The sequence below is a fragment of the Microtus oregoni genome, unplaced genomic scaffold (genome assembly GCF_018167655.1).
Source record: "Microtus oregoni isolate MIOR12 unplaced genomic scaffold, Mior012 000000F_ref0000247, whole genome shotgun sequence".
In the NCBI taxonomy this organism is placed as follows: Eukaryota; Metazoa; Chordata; class Mammalia; order Rodentia; family Cricetidae; genus Microtus; species Microtus oregoni.
The window spans coordinates 85,748,350-85,764,439 of record NW_024543059.1 but is presented as its reverse complement, the minus strand read 5'-3'; the positions used below and the strand labels follow the sequence as shown (position 1 = coordinate 85,764,439).

General features: G+C 41.5%; 1 protein-coding gene across 1 annotated transcript in view; it reads right to left on the bottom strand.

The window, feature by feature from the left end:
* The window catches only part of Agl (amylo-alpha-1, 6-glucosidase, 4-alpha-glucanotransferase), a 54,197-nt gene extending 42,723 nt beyond the window's left edge, over nt 1–11,474 (bottom strand). Inside the window, 4 exon segments of the mRNA XM_041652352.1 lie at nt 89–299; nt 11,237–11,312; nt 11,314–11,386; nt 11,458–11,474. Of these exon segments, the coding sequence (XP_041508286.1) occupies nt 89–299; nt 11,237–11,312; nt 11,314–11,386; nt 11,458–11,459 (362 nt within the window). The 5' untranslated portion in view covers nt 11,460–11,474.
* Between the last annotated feature and the right edge of the window lie 4,616 nt (nt 11,475–16,090).

Genomic DNA, 16,090 nt, shown 5'->3' with positions numbered 1-16,090 from the left:
TCGGTAAAAACTGCACCACCATGGCTTCCCACAGTGACAGTTACAGTCAGATAACTTAAGTTATAGAACACATTAACTCCTGGCTTACCCTTGAAGAAAGTAGTACTGAAAAGATCCAGACTGCAGCAGGTGAAGTTTACAGTATTTATCGGAATCATCTTCTCTTTCTGTTGGGTTTTCCCAATCCAAGGATCGGAATTTTTCTCGATTAAATGGTTCTCCAGGAAATGGGTAATTTGTATACACAGTAACAGCTTTCCCCTGTAAAGTCGGGCCTAATCGGAACTGTAGTTCAAACCCTAAACAAAAGCATTTGAATAGATCACTTTAATAAACTCACTGAAGGATTTAGTATTCAAGCAGGTGTTTTACTTAAAACATTATAAAAACTTATGAATTTTCAAATATACTTAAGATAAGCTGTCATCCCTAATGTTACTTGTGGAATACTTGGCATTTGATTTAGCTGAACTTTGTATTTTAGCATACAGAATATGCACCCAGAGCCACCTCCTTCGTAGCATCCTCTCTTCCTTTCCTCTGATCTGATTTCTAGTCATATATTGTGATTGCACAGGTTCTTACCTGGCATGTGACCCTAATCCCTCCGCCACCCCACTTTGAACCCTACCTGTCACCCCTCAATCAATACCTAGAGGTGGGTATCTGAATAGAGATCTCTGCTATTTCATAGACCACAGTGAAAAAAGTCAGTATCTATGCCAGAGAATGGGATTGTATGCAAAACTTGGGAGATGTCACAAGACAGATGTCCTGCTGCACAGAGCAGCTGAGTAGACTGTAGTCTCAGCAAGTATCCTGGAAGCACTGCAATGAGTCTCTTAGACCTGCTCAAACAAGTAGTGTGCCAATGAAGGTCTAACAACAGTCCTTAGGATGGGGAAGTACTAGCTTGTAGTATTTGTTGACTTCTTTACAGAACAACCCCACCATGGATGATCTAACATTACCAAACACATCAGGGAGCTCAGATCTGGGAAGAGACGTGTGCAGCTGGTGCTTATGAGCCAGCATATTTGCCAGCAATGCACGGCTGCCTATATCTCATGATTATTAAAACTTTGTGAATCCCAGAAGCCAAGATATGCCCACGTTCACCAAAGTTAGGCTGTTTCAAGACTTCCATTTTGTGTTACAGACGTTTTAAGGGAGAAAACGACATACATTATAGTTAAAATTATACTTAATTCAATAAAAAGTTTAGGTTGGTTTATAGTAGACTTTAAAAAATTATTTCTTTTATTTTGAGATTATAATTATTTAATTTAGTCCTTCCTTTTCCTCCCTTCAATATACTCCTTCTGGCTCTCTTTCAAATGAATGACCTTTTTTCATTGTTGTTACATACGTATACATACAATACATATATACATATTCCTAAAAACATAGACACAACCTGTCCAGTGTTGGGAGCACAGCACAAAGGTCCTTGAGCCCAAAGATCTCCAGAAAAACCATCAATGTTAAGCATACACATTGTCTTTCCAATGGAAAAGATTAAAAACCTGTTCTTCCATTCAGGAAGCTGAGAGCTGGAAGTGATTAACAGTCTAGTGATCTGTGTTATCTGTTGAGTCAGGCCATATCAAGCCCCTACAACTAGGACTGGAGGTGGCTATTAATCCAAATGGCCCTTGTAGCCAGAGGCTCCCCCAAGCTCCCACAACCAGGACCATAGGTGGCTAATAGCCCAAATAACCTCTACATTATCTACTGAGACCAGGCCAGACCCTTGGGTTTTAAGCTAGTACAGGTAGCCTATCTCTAGACTCCATCTTCTTGGAGGACATGACATGTACCCCAAGTTGAATTTCTTTTCTTTTTTTTTAAAGATTTATGTATTTAATTTATTTATTTATTTTGTTTACACCATTCTGTCTGCATGAGTGCCTACAGGCCAGAAGAGGGCACCAGATTTCTTTACAAATGGTTGTGAGCCACCATGTGGTTGCCGGGAATTGAACTCAGGTCCTCTGGAAGAACAATCAGTGTTCTTAACCTCTGAGCCATCTCTCCAGCCCCCCAAGTTGAATTTCAATGTAATGATGCTCCTTTGTGCATTGGGGATTGTATTACACCAGGAAACTTTTTTTTTTTCAAATTGTACCGGACTAAAATATATTGGGAGTACACTGCCTGTTATTAGACTCCCCAAAGTCTGATCTAGGTTGATAAAGTCAATCTGCACTGGGTTTCTCTTATCTCTTCACATGGTTTGTTTCCCTGTCTGACACTTTAAGTGGCTGATGCCCAGTTTGCTGTTTAGAATTTTGGGAAGGAGGAAGTCCATTCCTCTGCAGTTCTGATCAGCCACAGAAGAAGCAAGATGTGACTACCTCGCTGAAAAAGGTACTGTGGCTAACACAGACAAGAATAATGGGCTAATATACGTTATAAGAGTTAATACGAAGCCTGAGCTAATGGGCCAATCAGTTTATAGTTAATGTAGACCTCTGTGTGGTTTCTTTGGGACTTAATGATTGCAGGAACCGGGCAGGACAGAAAACCTCATACAAAAAATGCTGCTCTGTAGACAGCCAAAGACCTACAACTACTGCCCCCAACAAAACTATGGAGACTACTGGACCCTAAAGTAACCCATCCAGGTAATGGGTCTCTGTCAATTTAATCGATACATAGATCATTTCTGAACACAAACAGAGGAGGAATGCATGGAGGGTGGGGAGGCAGAAGAGGGAATGAAAGGAGAGGAAGGAGGGGAAACTTAAGTTGTAGCGTGAAATAAATAAATAAATAACCTGAGCATGGGAGTGCATGTCTGTAATCCCAGCAATGGAGACAAAGGGCTCCTTGGGGCTCCCTGGCAACCTAGCCTGGCCTTAATGGCAACCCCAGTGCCATCCTAAAGAATACACCGAGATTAATCTTGGCCTTCATGTGAATATAAATACCCACACATAAATGTGTACCTGCACACATGTGGACATGCATACACACATACATACGTATACATACAAATATTCTGAATAAAAGTAGTGCAAATTCATAAGTCTCTATGCCCCATTTAGGCCACAATTTCAATATCTTCTATTATATCTGGTTTGCTAGATCAGTAACCTTTGATACTAATTTGTTCTGGGCTACTATTAACTGCACTCACTTAAGATGGAGCACTTAGCTGCTAAACCCCACCCTTCGATGATTCCCCCAGGCTGCCCTGAGTGGCAGTGATCCTTTATGTCTGCTGCTCTACTGCTGCCATCCCAGCTCTGGCCCCGGAAACAAAGCAATCGAAAAGATTGGTGCCTGTTTTAAAAGAAACTCTACTATGGATAACATGCTATCAAACTGATCTTTTGAAATCCCTCTAGAAAAAAAGGTCTGGCTGAAACATAGAATACAGAGACAAATATAAAATACATAGCATAATACTAGGACAAGGGGGGTAAACAAACAGATTACAAAATGATTCTGATAGTTTTTAGATATTCCTATAATTTTACTTGAAAAATAACTAAAATTAAAGTTGTATTAACACTGAGATAGATTTAAAAATAACTGCATGAAGGATTAAAACATAACTGGTGTAATCCTAGGACCCAGAGGCTGAGGCAAGAAGATCACAACTTCAAGACCAACCTGGGTACATAGGGAATTCAAAGCTAGCCTAGGCCACACTGGCCCCAAAACAAAAGCACTGTGTGCACGTGTGCACACCTATGAGCCCAGCGTTCAGTAGGCAAAAGGAGAATGATCACCAGAAAGGCAAGGCCTGCCTAGTCAATGTAGCAGGTTCCAGGCTGGCCAGGGCTAAAAAATGTCATTGGAAAAACAGAACAAAAGAAAATAAAAACTCCATCTCATAGCATGACCCGTCTCAATCAATAAATGAAGTAATACTGTCTGATGTTCAGAATTAGAAATATCTACATTTTCTAAGACTAATTAAATTTACCACCAGGAAAAGCAGCAACATCTGGAAGATGTACAAATATCAGAGGTATTGCTGATAAACAACTTGTCTTTTAAGTTTATACAAATATTGTTTTAGTAATTACACAATGATACAGAGAAACTGTAGTACAAAGGTTAAAACTCACCTAACCTCTCTCAAACAGTATTTGGAGCAATGGATTATCAAGAAACTTGAGAAAGAAAAGAAGCATTCTTCAAATACGAATATTTATTTGTATGTAGTATTCATGTATATTGTTCTTACAGATTCTGTAAATTATGAAACACCAAAATGAAAGTAAGGTTGCTGGAGCATTTTCAGTCCCCAGTACCAACATGGTGGTTATAACCATCCTTTACTCCAGTTCTAGGGGATCTGGCACCTCTTTTGGCCTCACTGGGGACCAGGCAAGCACAAAGTACACATACAAACATGCAGGCAAAACACTCATACATATAAAGCAGACACTATCAAGAAAACAGTATGCCTGAATATTTTTTACTTTTTAAAAGTTCACTATTTTTTAAAGATTTGTTTTTAATTATTTTATGTAATTCCTCTGCATATATATTTGTACATTATATGCATTTTTAGTGCCTTTAGAGGTCAGAAGAAGGCACTGGAACTTTGGAACCGGAATTACAGATGGTTATCTGTAGTCTTGTGTGTGCTGGGAATTGAACCTGGATCTTCTAAAAGAGTACCAAATGCTCTTAACCACTGAGATACCTCTCCAGCCTGTTCTTCTTTTTCTTTCTTTTTTATTATTGGTTTTTCAAGGCAGGGTTTCTCTGTGTAGTTCTGGTTGCCCAGGAATTCACTTTGCAGACCAGGCTGGCCTTGAACTCAGAGATCCACCTGCCTCCTCCTCCTCCTCCTGAGTGCTGGGATTAAAGGCATGCGCCATCACGCCCAGCTGCCCCATTTTGAACGTATGTATACATGTATGTAGATATACACACGTATGGGTACAGGGGTCGCTGGAGTTACAAGCAGCTGTGAGCCACTGAAGGCGGGTGCTGGGGACCAAAGTTGGGTCTTTTGTGTGAGTAGGAAACATTCTTCACCTCAGGCATCTCTCCAGCCCCCTAAAGTTCACTAACTTTTTTAAGTCTTAATTTAATATTTTGTAATAAGGTAATTAAATATTAAAAATTCAGTTTATTCCAATAATTGGCTTTAATAGCCTCAAATATTTAAAAGAAAAATACATATGAAGATATCCAAATATGAATAAAAAAGAGTTCTTTTGGTTATATGTACTAAACTATGACCTTAATCTTGAATCCCATTCATCTATTATGTAGACTGTTGCTGAAATATGGCTAGTAAATGTCTATTTTTCTTGACATTTAGCAATTATTTTATAAGCTAATCTATATTTACACATTAATTGGAAAACCAACTGAAATTTTATTTAGAATAGTAGAAACATATTACAAAACTTATAAAGGTGACAGGTATTCACTTATATAGATAATATCATGCAATAACAAAAGGATTTCTAGAGTAAAAATCAACACATTGCAATAAGAAGGGAAACTGCATTCTAGCACAACATGTTCCTACAAATAAAGTTTTATTGGAACATAAGCACATCTATGGCTGCTTTCCTGCTGCAGCACCAGAGTCGATTAGCTACAACAGAAAGTGGAGAGCCACAGAGCACGAAAGCTTTCACACTGGCCAACTGTCTGCTCCACAGCTTCAGTTTTATTCAAAAATGAAAGAATGAGTTCTCATGTGCGTTTACCTCAAAGGGTCAAACAAAGATTTGTTTGTTTTTCTGATGGTATTTTCTAAGTTTCACATGATGGAAGGCTGATCACCACTTCTAAAAAGGACAAATCTCAAATTTCGAACATTTACACTACTTCATCTACAAGTCAGTCAGGTTCGGTCTCCCCTCCACCCTCCTTCCCTCTGTGTCTTACTACACAGGCCAGGGCAGACCTAGACCTCATTGAGATCCACCTGCCTCTGCCTCCTAAGTGCTGGGACTAAAGGCACATGCCACCATACCTGGCTAAGTTTGGCAATTTCTAAGTAAAAGATGTCTGTGGTTATTTTTACTCCTGTTACTAAATTTTGGAAAAAGAAATTTCTGACTTTTAATTTAATTTACGTTTTTTGTGGGGTTAAGAATGGTGTCTAAGGTCTCATGCATGCTATATAGTTGCTCTACTACGAAGCCACAACCTAATCTGTATGATTTAAGACAATATGGCTTGTCTACCTAGTGCAGACATAGGTGGATTTCAAGGCAAAACACAACAACAAATAAAGGAGGTTGGGCTGTGAGCCTCCATTAGACTACGACCTCTACCTTTTCCAACGATGTCTTTTTTTTTTTTTTTGATTTATCTGATGAATTTAGAGCATCAGTACCAATTCCTATGTTACCAAACTCTTCAAAGAAAGAAAGATGCTATATTTTCTTTCTTTATCCCAGTAAAGGATTAGTAAATATTCCCAAAGCACAAAGCCACTGCTAAGTCAAATTGTTGAAACTGAACCGGTTCCTGACAGTACATGAAATACCTCTGCTAAAATTAGCTTAGGTCACAGCAGTACATGGTGTGGCTATCTTGTTCATGTTAACACTAAGAACACTTGGATCGGCCATAGCCCTCTGGTAAGTAGCTAGCTAGGAAGACAAGAGATTAAATTACTACTGTAAACAAAAATTCCCAATAGGGGCTGGGTAGATTTCAATCAAGAAACCTTTGGGGACTGGAAAGTTGACTCAGCAGGTAAAAGCATTTGTGGCACTTGCAGGTGGTCTGGATTCGGCTTCCAGCACCTGTATCAGGCAGCTCACAATTGCCTCTAAATCCAGTTCTAGGGAATCCAATACCCTCTGGCCTTTGGGGACCCATGAATGCATATGGTAAACGTAGACTCATGCTGGCAAGCAAATATATAAAATAAGTAATAAATAAATCATTTTTAAGGAAACCCTTGTAAACGAACATTGTATTTTATTTTATATTTATTTTATTGTTTTTGAGACATGGTTTCTCTGTGTGGCCCTGGCTGAGGTGGAACTTAACTCTGTAGATCAGGCTGACCTCGAACTCAGAGATCTACCTGGCTCTGCCTCCTAAGTGCTAGGATTAAAGGTGTGCACCACCATGCTTAGCTGAACATTTATTAAAAAACAAACAAAAATAGTAACAATTAGGCTCATAGGTTAGCCCTGTAAGAGTTCTTGACACCCAGGCTTGATAAACCCGAGTTCCCTCATGGAATACTGTGGAAGGTAAGAACCAATTCCTGAAAACCTTCTTCTGATCTCCATACATTTTCATGGCATGAGCAAAAGATGGAAGAATTAATTTCAGGTCTGAGGAATACCAATTTTGTTCATTTTCTGATACACTATGAGACAAGGAAAATAGAAAAGACTATAATTTGATTAGAATAGATAATTTACTTGACTTTTACTTGAATTTGAAGGATCTATAGAGATGTCAATGTTGAAAATTATAACTGGCGCTTAGGATGAAAAAATAAACACAGAGAAGGGATTGGGGACCAGTCAAGGATGAAAGAACAAATATCACCAGGTTTCTCCTTTACCCTTGTCACCAACTTCTGTGAGTTTTAACTTTTCTTATTCTGTCTCTGTTTTCAACTCTGATATCATTAAATTCTTATCTTTAATCTTGTACATCTGTTCATTTGTTTCCTTTCTTTCTCTTTCTTTCTTGTGTGCAATGTATATGCAGGTGTGAGTATTGTGAGTATTGCTGATATAAACTCATGCCGTAAGTTGATGCTGGGTGTCTTCCTTTATTCTTCTTTGCCTTATTTTTTAAGATTAAAAAATTAAAGATTATTTTTATTTTGTGTATATATGTACGAGTGCCCACATGCATGTGTGTGCACCATGTGTATGTGCGGTGCCCACAGAAGCTAGGAGAGGGTGTCAGATACCCTGGCACTAGAGTTACAGGAGGTTGTGAGCCACCATGTAGGTGTAAAAGCAGCAACTGCTGAGATATCTCTCAAGTCATAGCCATCTTACTTTTTGAGAAGGGTCTCTCACTGAACATGGAGCTCACTGATTGGTCAGAATGGCTGGCCAACAGGTCCCTAGATCACCTGTCTCAGTACCCCTAGTGCTGGAGTTACAGGTGCATGCCACTAAATGCACCTTTAATGGAGCATGGAGATCTTCCTTGTGCTTGTCCAGCAGGCACTTTATCCACTGAGCTACAGCCCAGTTGCAATTCTCTAAGGAGGAGAGGGGGCAGAGTTTCACTGTGTAGCTCTGGCTGGCCTGGAAATCTATGTAGACCAGGCTGGCCTAGACCTCACAGAGGTCCACTTGCCTTTGCCTCAGCATGTAGACAGGGTGGACAGGATTTTTATTTATTATTTATTTATTTATTTATTTATTATGTATACAATATTCTGTCTGTGTGTATGTCTGTAGGCCAGAAGAGGGAACCACACCTCTTTACAGATGGTTGTGAGCCACCATGTGGTTGCCAGGAATTGAACTCAGGACCCTTGGAAAAGCAGGCAATGCTCTTAACCACTGAGCCATCTCTCCAGCCCCCGACAGGATTTTTAAAAAAGGGTCTTCTCCAACAATGAGGACCCTAAGAGAAATATACATAGATCTAATCTACATGGGAAGTAGAAAAAGACAAAGATCTCCTGAGTAAATTGTGAGCATAGGGGCCTCGAGAGAGGGTTGAAGGGGAGTAGAGAGGCAGGGAGGGGAGCAGAGAAAAATGTAGAGCTCAATAAAAATCAATTAAAAATAAATTTAAAAAGTCTTCTCAATTATTTCTTGTCCCAGTGTTCTCTCTAATCAATACTTCTTTCACATTATAAATTGCCTTCTAAAATAATATGATCACACCGCTATCACAAAAAATGGATGGATTTATTGGTTTCATCTAGTGTTACAGAGTGACATTAGTCTTAATAAGCCCTTCAATTTGTCTCTTCAAGCAGTTTAGCTGAATTTCCAGCTTGGGCTAGTTTTCACTGGGGTTTATAATTAGTCAGCAAGCATTTATTAAGTGGTGCACATAGTGCTCAGACTGTAATGCTATCCCAGCCTCACAAAGCTCAGCCTCCAGCTGGGTACTGTACCACCACCAAGCTTCAGACGCTTCATTGGTCAATTAGCTGATCAGTGAACAAACCACAGAGAAAGCAAAAATTTAGAGGAAGCCTTCGCTAAGGTGGTAGCATTTTAACTGAACGCTGAATACACAGAATGACAGTAAAAAGGACAACATACACAGAGGGATCTGGCAGGAGTAAACATGCAAACACTGTATGAGGAAGGCCACTCGAGATGGAATGAAGAGGGAAATTAGAAAGACTCAGACACTGAGGGCAGGGAACAGCGAGATTCAGTCTTGGCAAGAGAAAAGTGCAGAACCATTCAGAATGCCTTGGAAGTCAGGCAGGGATTTTAGGAACAGGTCCACATAAGTCAAAAGGGAAGAGCCTGGATAAAAAGATGACTTGGGCTCTCTCTCATTTGGTTAGATGGAAGAGACAAACAGAGAGATATCACAAAGGAATTTCAGACTTTAAAGAGAGACGACAGTTAAAGAGGAGACATTAAGATGCTTGAGAGTCTAGCCTGGGAAAAGCTGAAGAGAGAGAGAGACATCACTGGAGTTTGCTAAAGGGGGTGACTTAGGACACATGGGAGGAAACTGACAGAACTACCCTATGACAAATCTACTGGATAGTCAGAACAAAGCTAACTAAACTCCAGGGAGTGGACTGCTAAGCAGAAAGACCAATACCTTGTTGCTTAGGGCTGTATCACTAAAAAACTAGGAATTACTAATTTACAGTTTTAACACCGAATGCCAGAGGAGAGCAACAGCAACATATCTTTACAAGGATATGAGTTAATGTGCCCAACATCTGTTTGTTAGCAGCCGAGCAAAGGCAAAGCTGCTTCTAAACCCTTGTCATTATACTTGATTCAAAAGCTTCCAGGAAGAAAGGGAAACTCCAGGCCTTTGTTTCAATGAGAGTCCTCAGCAGAGAGGCAAGAGATGAGGCCATGAGAATGCCTAGCAGACACTGGCAATTAATTGAAATGTGGAAGGAAGAGAGCCTACTGGGAGCCACCAATCTGATGGGAATGCTGAAGATGGGAGAGGAAAGCCAAAACCAGGAAAAGTGCAGACTCAGGAGAGCCAAAATTGAAGCCAGGACTCGGTGACCTAAAACCCTGAACAGATTTGGAAGAAGAGGGCCATTCGGCATCAAGGGAACACAGCTTTCAAAAATTCAACTTTTAAAACACTAAAGAAAAAGCTTCTTCCAGATGCTTGTCAATATGTGTTTAATACATCCACTGGAGGGCTGATTTTGTCTTGATACATTAAAAACTTTCTTCTTGCATCTCACAAGTTATATTTATAAATTATAAGTGAAATGTATCCAGTACTGAAAGTAAAGTCATCTGTCAGTTTGTTTTATAGAACTGTAATTGGATCTTTGATCTTTTATTTGTATCTTTTGGTCATGCTGGGGTCCGAACCCGAAGACCTTGCTTGTATTAGGCAAGCACTTTACCACTGAGCTATATCCCTGGCTCAAACACGGTTACCATCACCTGGTCAATTTCCCACTTTTTATTTGGCCTTATCTTCTACTTGCTCGAGAGGCTTCTGATAATGCAAGGAATAGCTACTGTACTATACTTATACTATACAGTACTATACTGTACTCTGTTTTACCAATGCTTAGGTTCAATAGAGGAGAAAAGTGTACTCTAAAAAGCAACACTACAGATTACATACAAAGCTAAATTACATATGATTGAATAAGCTATATCCATAAGTGCTATTACAAATAGCATGTTCAATCTTCTGATTGCATATGTAGTTTCTTCCTTCTCTCCTGGGACTGAATCCAGTTCTCGCAGACTAGGCAAAGGTTCTGCCCCAAGTGACTTTCCATGCTCTGTAGTTTCTTCATTAGGTGGTAGTTGGCAACAAAGTGAACTGAGCTATCATTGTTCTAACAAGAAATATCTATTCTTAAACACCATAAACCTTCATTAGTCGCCAGTAATGTGGAACACAGTATCTTGGCACAAATCAAGCAAAATCTAGGAAATTTAAGTTGTGTGTGTGTGTGTGTTCATACAGAGGATTTAATCTGAGCCTCATCTATGCTAAGTATGCATTCTACCACTGAGCTATATCCACCACCCCCAGTCCCTAACTTTAAGTTAAAAAAAAGTAATAGACCGTCAATGCAATAAAAGATATAAGAGAGCTGATCAAACAACTTGTGACTGACCTTGCTCAAGTCTGAAGAGGGTCTTCTCTAGCTTTTCCATTTCATTCATTAGTAAAATTCGAATCTGCCTACTGTGTTCCATTTTGGCTGCCGGAGGATTTGAAGTCTTTCCGTAGAATTAAAAGGACCCCAAAGTGGAATGAGTTACCCCTACAAAACAAAAGGTAATTATGAAAAGAAAATATGAGCTAAAACTCTCTAGAGTTGACAGTGGCACTTACATGTCCTAGATAGATTTAAAGCCTAGAAGAGCAATGAGAAAGAATGAAATCTTGTCCGTAAAATCCGAGAAGGGAGAAGTTTCTTCTCTCTTGGAGCAGAATAAGAAAGCCTGAAGCAAAAATGTCGATTCTTACAGTCAAAACAGGACAGACCAAAAAAAAAAAAAAAAAAAAAAGCTAAAGCATTCTCAGGGAAAAGCAACTCATCTGGGAAAGCCTGGAATTCAGGAGTAAAAATTCCGTCCCGAGTCCAAGGGCCCAGAAAACTCCAAATGGCACTGCAGCCTCCAAGAGATCAGGCTGCTCAGGGAACAGGTGGAAGGGCAAAGGGTTCCCAAATTCGGGTCTGAAGCCACCAATGGGGAGGTGATTAGAGAAGGAAGCAGTTGCTGCCCCGGGAATAGCTGTGACGGCATTCGATGTACAGAGGGGCTATAGATAGAAAGAATGCGCGTCCACAGCCGGACGCATTCCAGGCACTTACGAGCGGGACAGACGTGCGGCGTCGGGAGCGGGAGCCGGGCGCAGCGGGAACGCCAGGCCGAGCGGCAGCCCGGGGAGGGCAGGGAGCCTTGAAGGGCACGGGGAGGGACACCGGGACCCCAGCCAGGTGACAGTGACAGGCCGGGGACAGCTGAGACTCCGCCCAGCGCGGCCGGAGGACGCTCAGACTCTGCTCGGCAGGCTGACAAGCTCAGGGGGGCGTGGTCCTGCCTCCCCCCACTTCCGGGAGTCTTCACTCCCGCTAGAGCAGACCGCTGGTCTCGCGAGAGGTGGGCGTGGCGGGTGGGGAGGGGGATTTGAGGGGGTCAGGGTCTTGGGGACAAGGGTCCTTGTATGGTCTTCAAAGCCCATGTTGCATCATCACTGTTCCTTTCCAGGAAGAGTGAATTAAAGAGCAAAGATAAGCGGAGACAATGTTTAGGGAAGTTCTCTCTGTCAAGAAATTGCAAGTTAGGAAAAAACAATTTCTTAAGGTATTGTACAAGTCATTAACTTCTTTGCATGCCTAATTCCTAAAATGTCATTGGCAACCCCCCCCCCCCCCCCCCGCTTCCCCACCACGCACATCCCGCAAAAATATGTGAAATGTTTTGGAAAATAATGTATGTCCTGTAACTAGTAAATATCAACTACAATACTGAAGAGATAGCTGATACTCTTCCAAGTCCTTCGAATGCGTGAGGTTCACTGGGATGGTTGGCTTTAATGTTATTTAATGTTAATTTGCCACAGACTAGTAGGAGCTGCCTCCATCGGATTGACCTATGGGCGTGCCTGTGGAGACATTTTTTTGTTCTATGATTGCTGCTACAGGTAAATGGGCGGTGCCACCCCTGGGCAAATGGTCCTGGGTTCTATAACAGGCTGAGCAAACCACGAGGAGCCAGCCAGTAAATGGCATTGCTCCATGGTCTCTTTTTCAGCTCTTATTTTGAGTTCCCCCAATAAAGGACTGTGTGATTAGGAAGTGTAAACCAGATAAATGCTTTCTTCCCCCAACTTGCTTTTGGTCAGGGTTTAATCACACAAACACGTCTTTTTGCTACCATTGATTTAAAGGTAAGGAAACCGAGGCTCCAAAGGTTAAGTAACTTGCTTAAGGTCACTTAATGTACAGTGGAGCAAATGTGATTTGCAGTGCATTCTTGGTGATTTCTGTTCAGCAAACCATTTATCTGAGGGCACTGACATTATTTCCGTGGCTTGGTATCTATAAAGACCTGACAAGTTGAAAGAGGGAGTTTGCTTTCTCGCTTGTAAGGACATTCGTTTTCTCTAGGAGGCATCTCAGGATTTCCCCTGCAGGAAATCTGTCTGCTCTGTTCCTCTCCCGTGTGCGGATTTATGATGCTCCTTTAGGTCTCTTCCCTCCTGGGGTCTTAGGAAGAGTGGAGGCCAGAGCGTGCCTCTGTGAACAGACTACAAACTCTTGCTTGACTATAAAAACTATAAAATCCCCCACTCCAAGGCTGCCAATAGGCTGAGCAACACAATGGCTCTTTTTATGGGGAGGGTTGACTGGTGAGAGCACGTGACCCAGCTACCATGTTGCTGCATGTTGGGTTTCACATCTGTACATGAAAACTTATATATATATATATACATATATATATATGTATATATATAAGTTTTCGGATCCCCGACTACCCTAACTGAAATAAGGAATGGCCCCACATTCTCTGACTTTTCATCTGGTACAAATTCACCAGACTGTCCTATGGCCAGCTTGTTTTGCCCTCCCCCGACCATCGACCCGTCTTCTCCAGGACTCCAAAACTAGCCTTTCCCATTGCCTTGCCTCTAGCAAAACTCTCACAGTGGTGCCCAAATCACAAATAAATGAAAGAAGTAAAGTAGATCGAGGACATCATTTTTTTTAAAGAAGTTAGTTCTTCTAATGAAAATGCTAGATTTTTTCAAGATTTGGGAACTCAATTTTTGGAGGCTTCATAATGTGAAATGAAGAGAGTGATTAATGATGGACAGCTCCTTTGCTGTGTGCTACGTTCTGTGAAAACTGTCTGTCTAGCTGTATTCATTTCTGCAAGAGGCTTTGAGGCAGGTATTGTCTGGATGGCAAAATTATACAAATATTTATAATGCTTACGTATAAGTGAATATCCTATTTTAAGGGTGTGTGTGTGTGTATTGGTAAGTGTTCTATTGGTATGAAGAGACAGGATAACATGGCAACTCTTTTTTGTTTGTTTGTTCTTTGGTTGGTTAGTTTTTTGAGACAGGGTTTGTTATAGCTTTGGAGCCTCTCTGGAACTAGCTCTCATAGACCAGGTTGGCCTCGAACTCACAAAAAACCTCCTGCCTCTGCCTCCCGAGTGCTGGGATTAAAGGCATGCGCCACCGCCCGGCCCATGGCAACTCTTATACAGAAATATATTTAATTGGGGCTGGCTTACAGTTTCAGAGGTTTAGTCCATTGTCATCATGACAGGGAGCATGACAGAGTGCAGGCAGGCACAGTGCTGCACGAAGAGAGAGCCACTGAGCCTTACTTGGGTTACTGAAACACTCAAAGCCCCCTAGTTACATACTTCCTCCAATAAGGTCACACCATTCTTGTTAGTGTCTTGATAGACCACGCAATCTCTCTCAGGTAGTGCCACTTCCTGATGACCAAGCATTCAAATACATGAGTCTATGGAGGCCATTCTTATTCAAGCTACCATAACAGTATATTTTCCTGATGTATGTGTTTGGATGTGTGTGCACAAGGTATATATTCTATCATGATCTAACTTATTCCCTTGAGACAGGGTCTCTCACCAAAACTGAAGCTAGGTTAGCAGCCAAAACTCCTCTGTCTCTACCACCCACAGCACTGGGATTATTAAGTATATGACTGACCTCACTTAACTTCTAATGAGGGTGCTGGGGATTTGAACTCAGGTCTTCATACTCGTACAGCAAGCACTGGTTCTACTGGGCCATCTCTGCAGCCCTAAGATGTGTGTTTTATTCTTAAAAACATCTCTTAAGGTCTGGAAGACAGCACAGTTGCTAAAATGCTTGCTACGTATGCATGAAGACCACAATGGTGCTTGCTTGCTTGTGTCCAGTGCTAAGGAAACAGAAATAAGAGACCACTAGGAGTTGCTGGCCAAGGAGCCAAGCTTAATCAGTGAGCCCCAGGCTCTGTTAAAAGTCCCTGTCTCAAAACAGAAGATAGAAGTTCCTAGGCTAGGTATGGTGGCAGGCAGATCTCTGTGAGCTCAATGTCAACCCGATCTACACAGTGAGTTCCAGGCTGGCCAGGCTACACAGTGAGAGAGTCTTTCTAAAAGAAAAAGACAAAAGCCAGAAAGCTCCCAAGGAATGAGACCTGAGGTGACGGCTGGTATCACATGCATGTGTGTTTACCCACATACACACACAAGAACTTCTGATTGCCTTTAGTTTTTCCAACTACAGATCAGAAAACAAGTCATTTGAGCCTTACTGGCTTTGAAGCTAATTCTCATCATACTTGAATGATCTCTTTATCTCTGCCTCTTTGAAACAATTGCTCTTCTCTTTCTATGACACCCCCCTCTCCAAGAAAGGTGTCTGCACACAGAGCGGAGTCTCATACGAACATGAATGTGCGGGGCTTTCTACAGGGTTTGCATCACAGGGAGATGCCTGTCCAGCCCTGCTTCTTAGCTGTGCAGTTGGCACAAGCTACTGATGTCTGCAGCTGATAACTTCCTTATTCTTCTTTCTTGGCTTCAGCAGAGCATAAAGTTGACCACCCAGCATGTGCCTCAGCCTTGTCTGATATCCTGGTTTCACTGTGAGCTCTCTGTGCATCTAGGTCTTCTCTGTTTCATAAGCTTGGGCTGGAATCAGCTCCCTGGTGCCATGATAGAGTGGGATGGTTAGTTTTAAACTGTTGACTTGACAAAATCTATAGTCATCTGGGAAAGAATTCTCAGCGAGGAATTGTCTGAGATAGGTTGACCTGTGGGTGGGTCTGTTGGGGTACAGGTTGTGTTATGCTAACTGATGTAGGGAGACCCAGACTAAAAGTGGGAAGTACCATTCCTTGGGTTTGGGTTTGGGTGCTGGGCTGTGTAAAAAAGGAGAGTGAGCTGAGCCCCCACAAGCATTCCTTCCTTCTCTGCCTGCTTTTGAC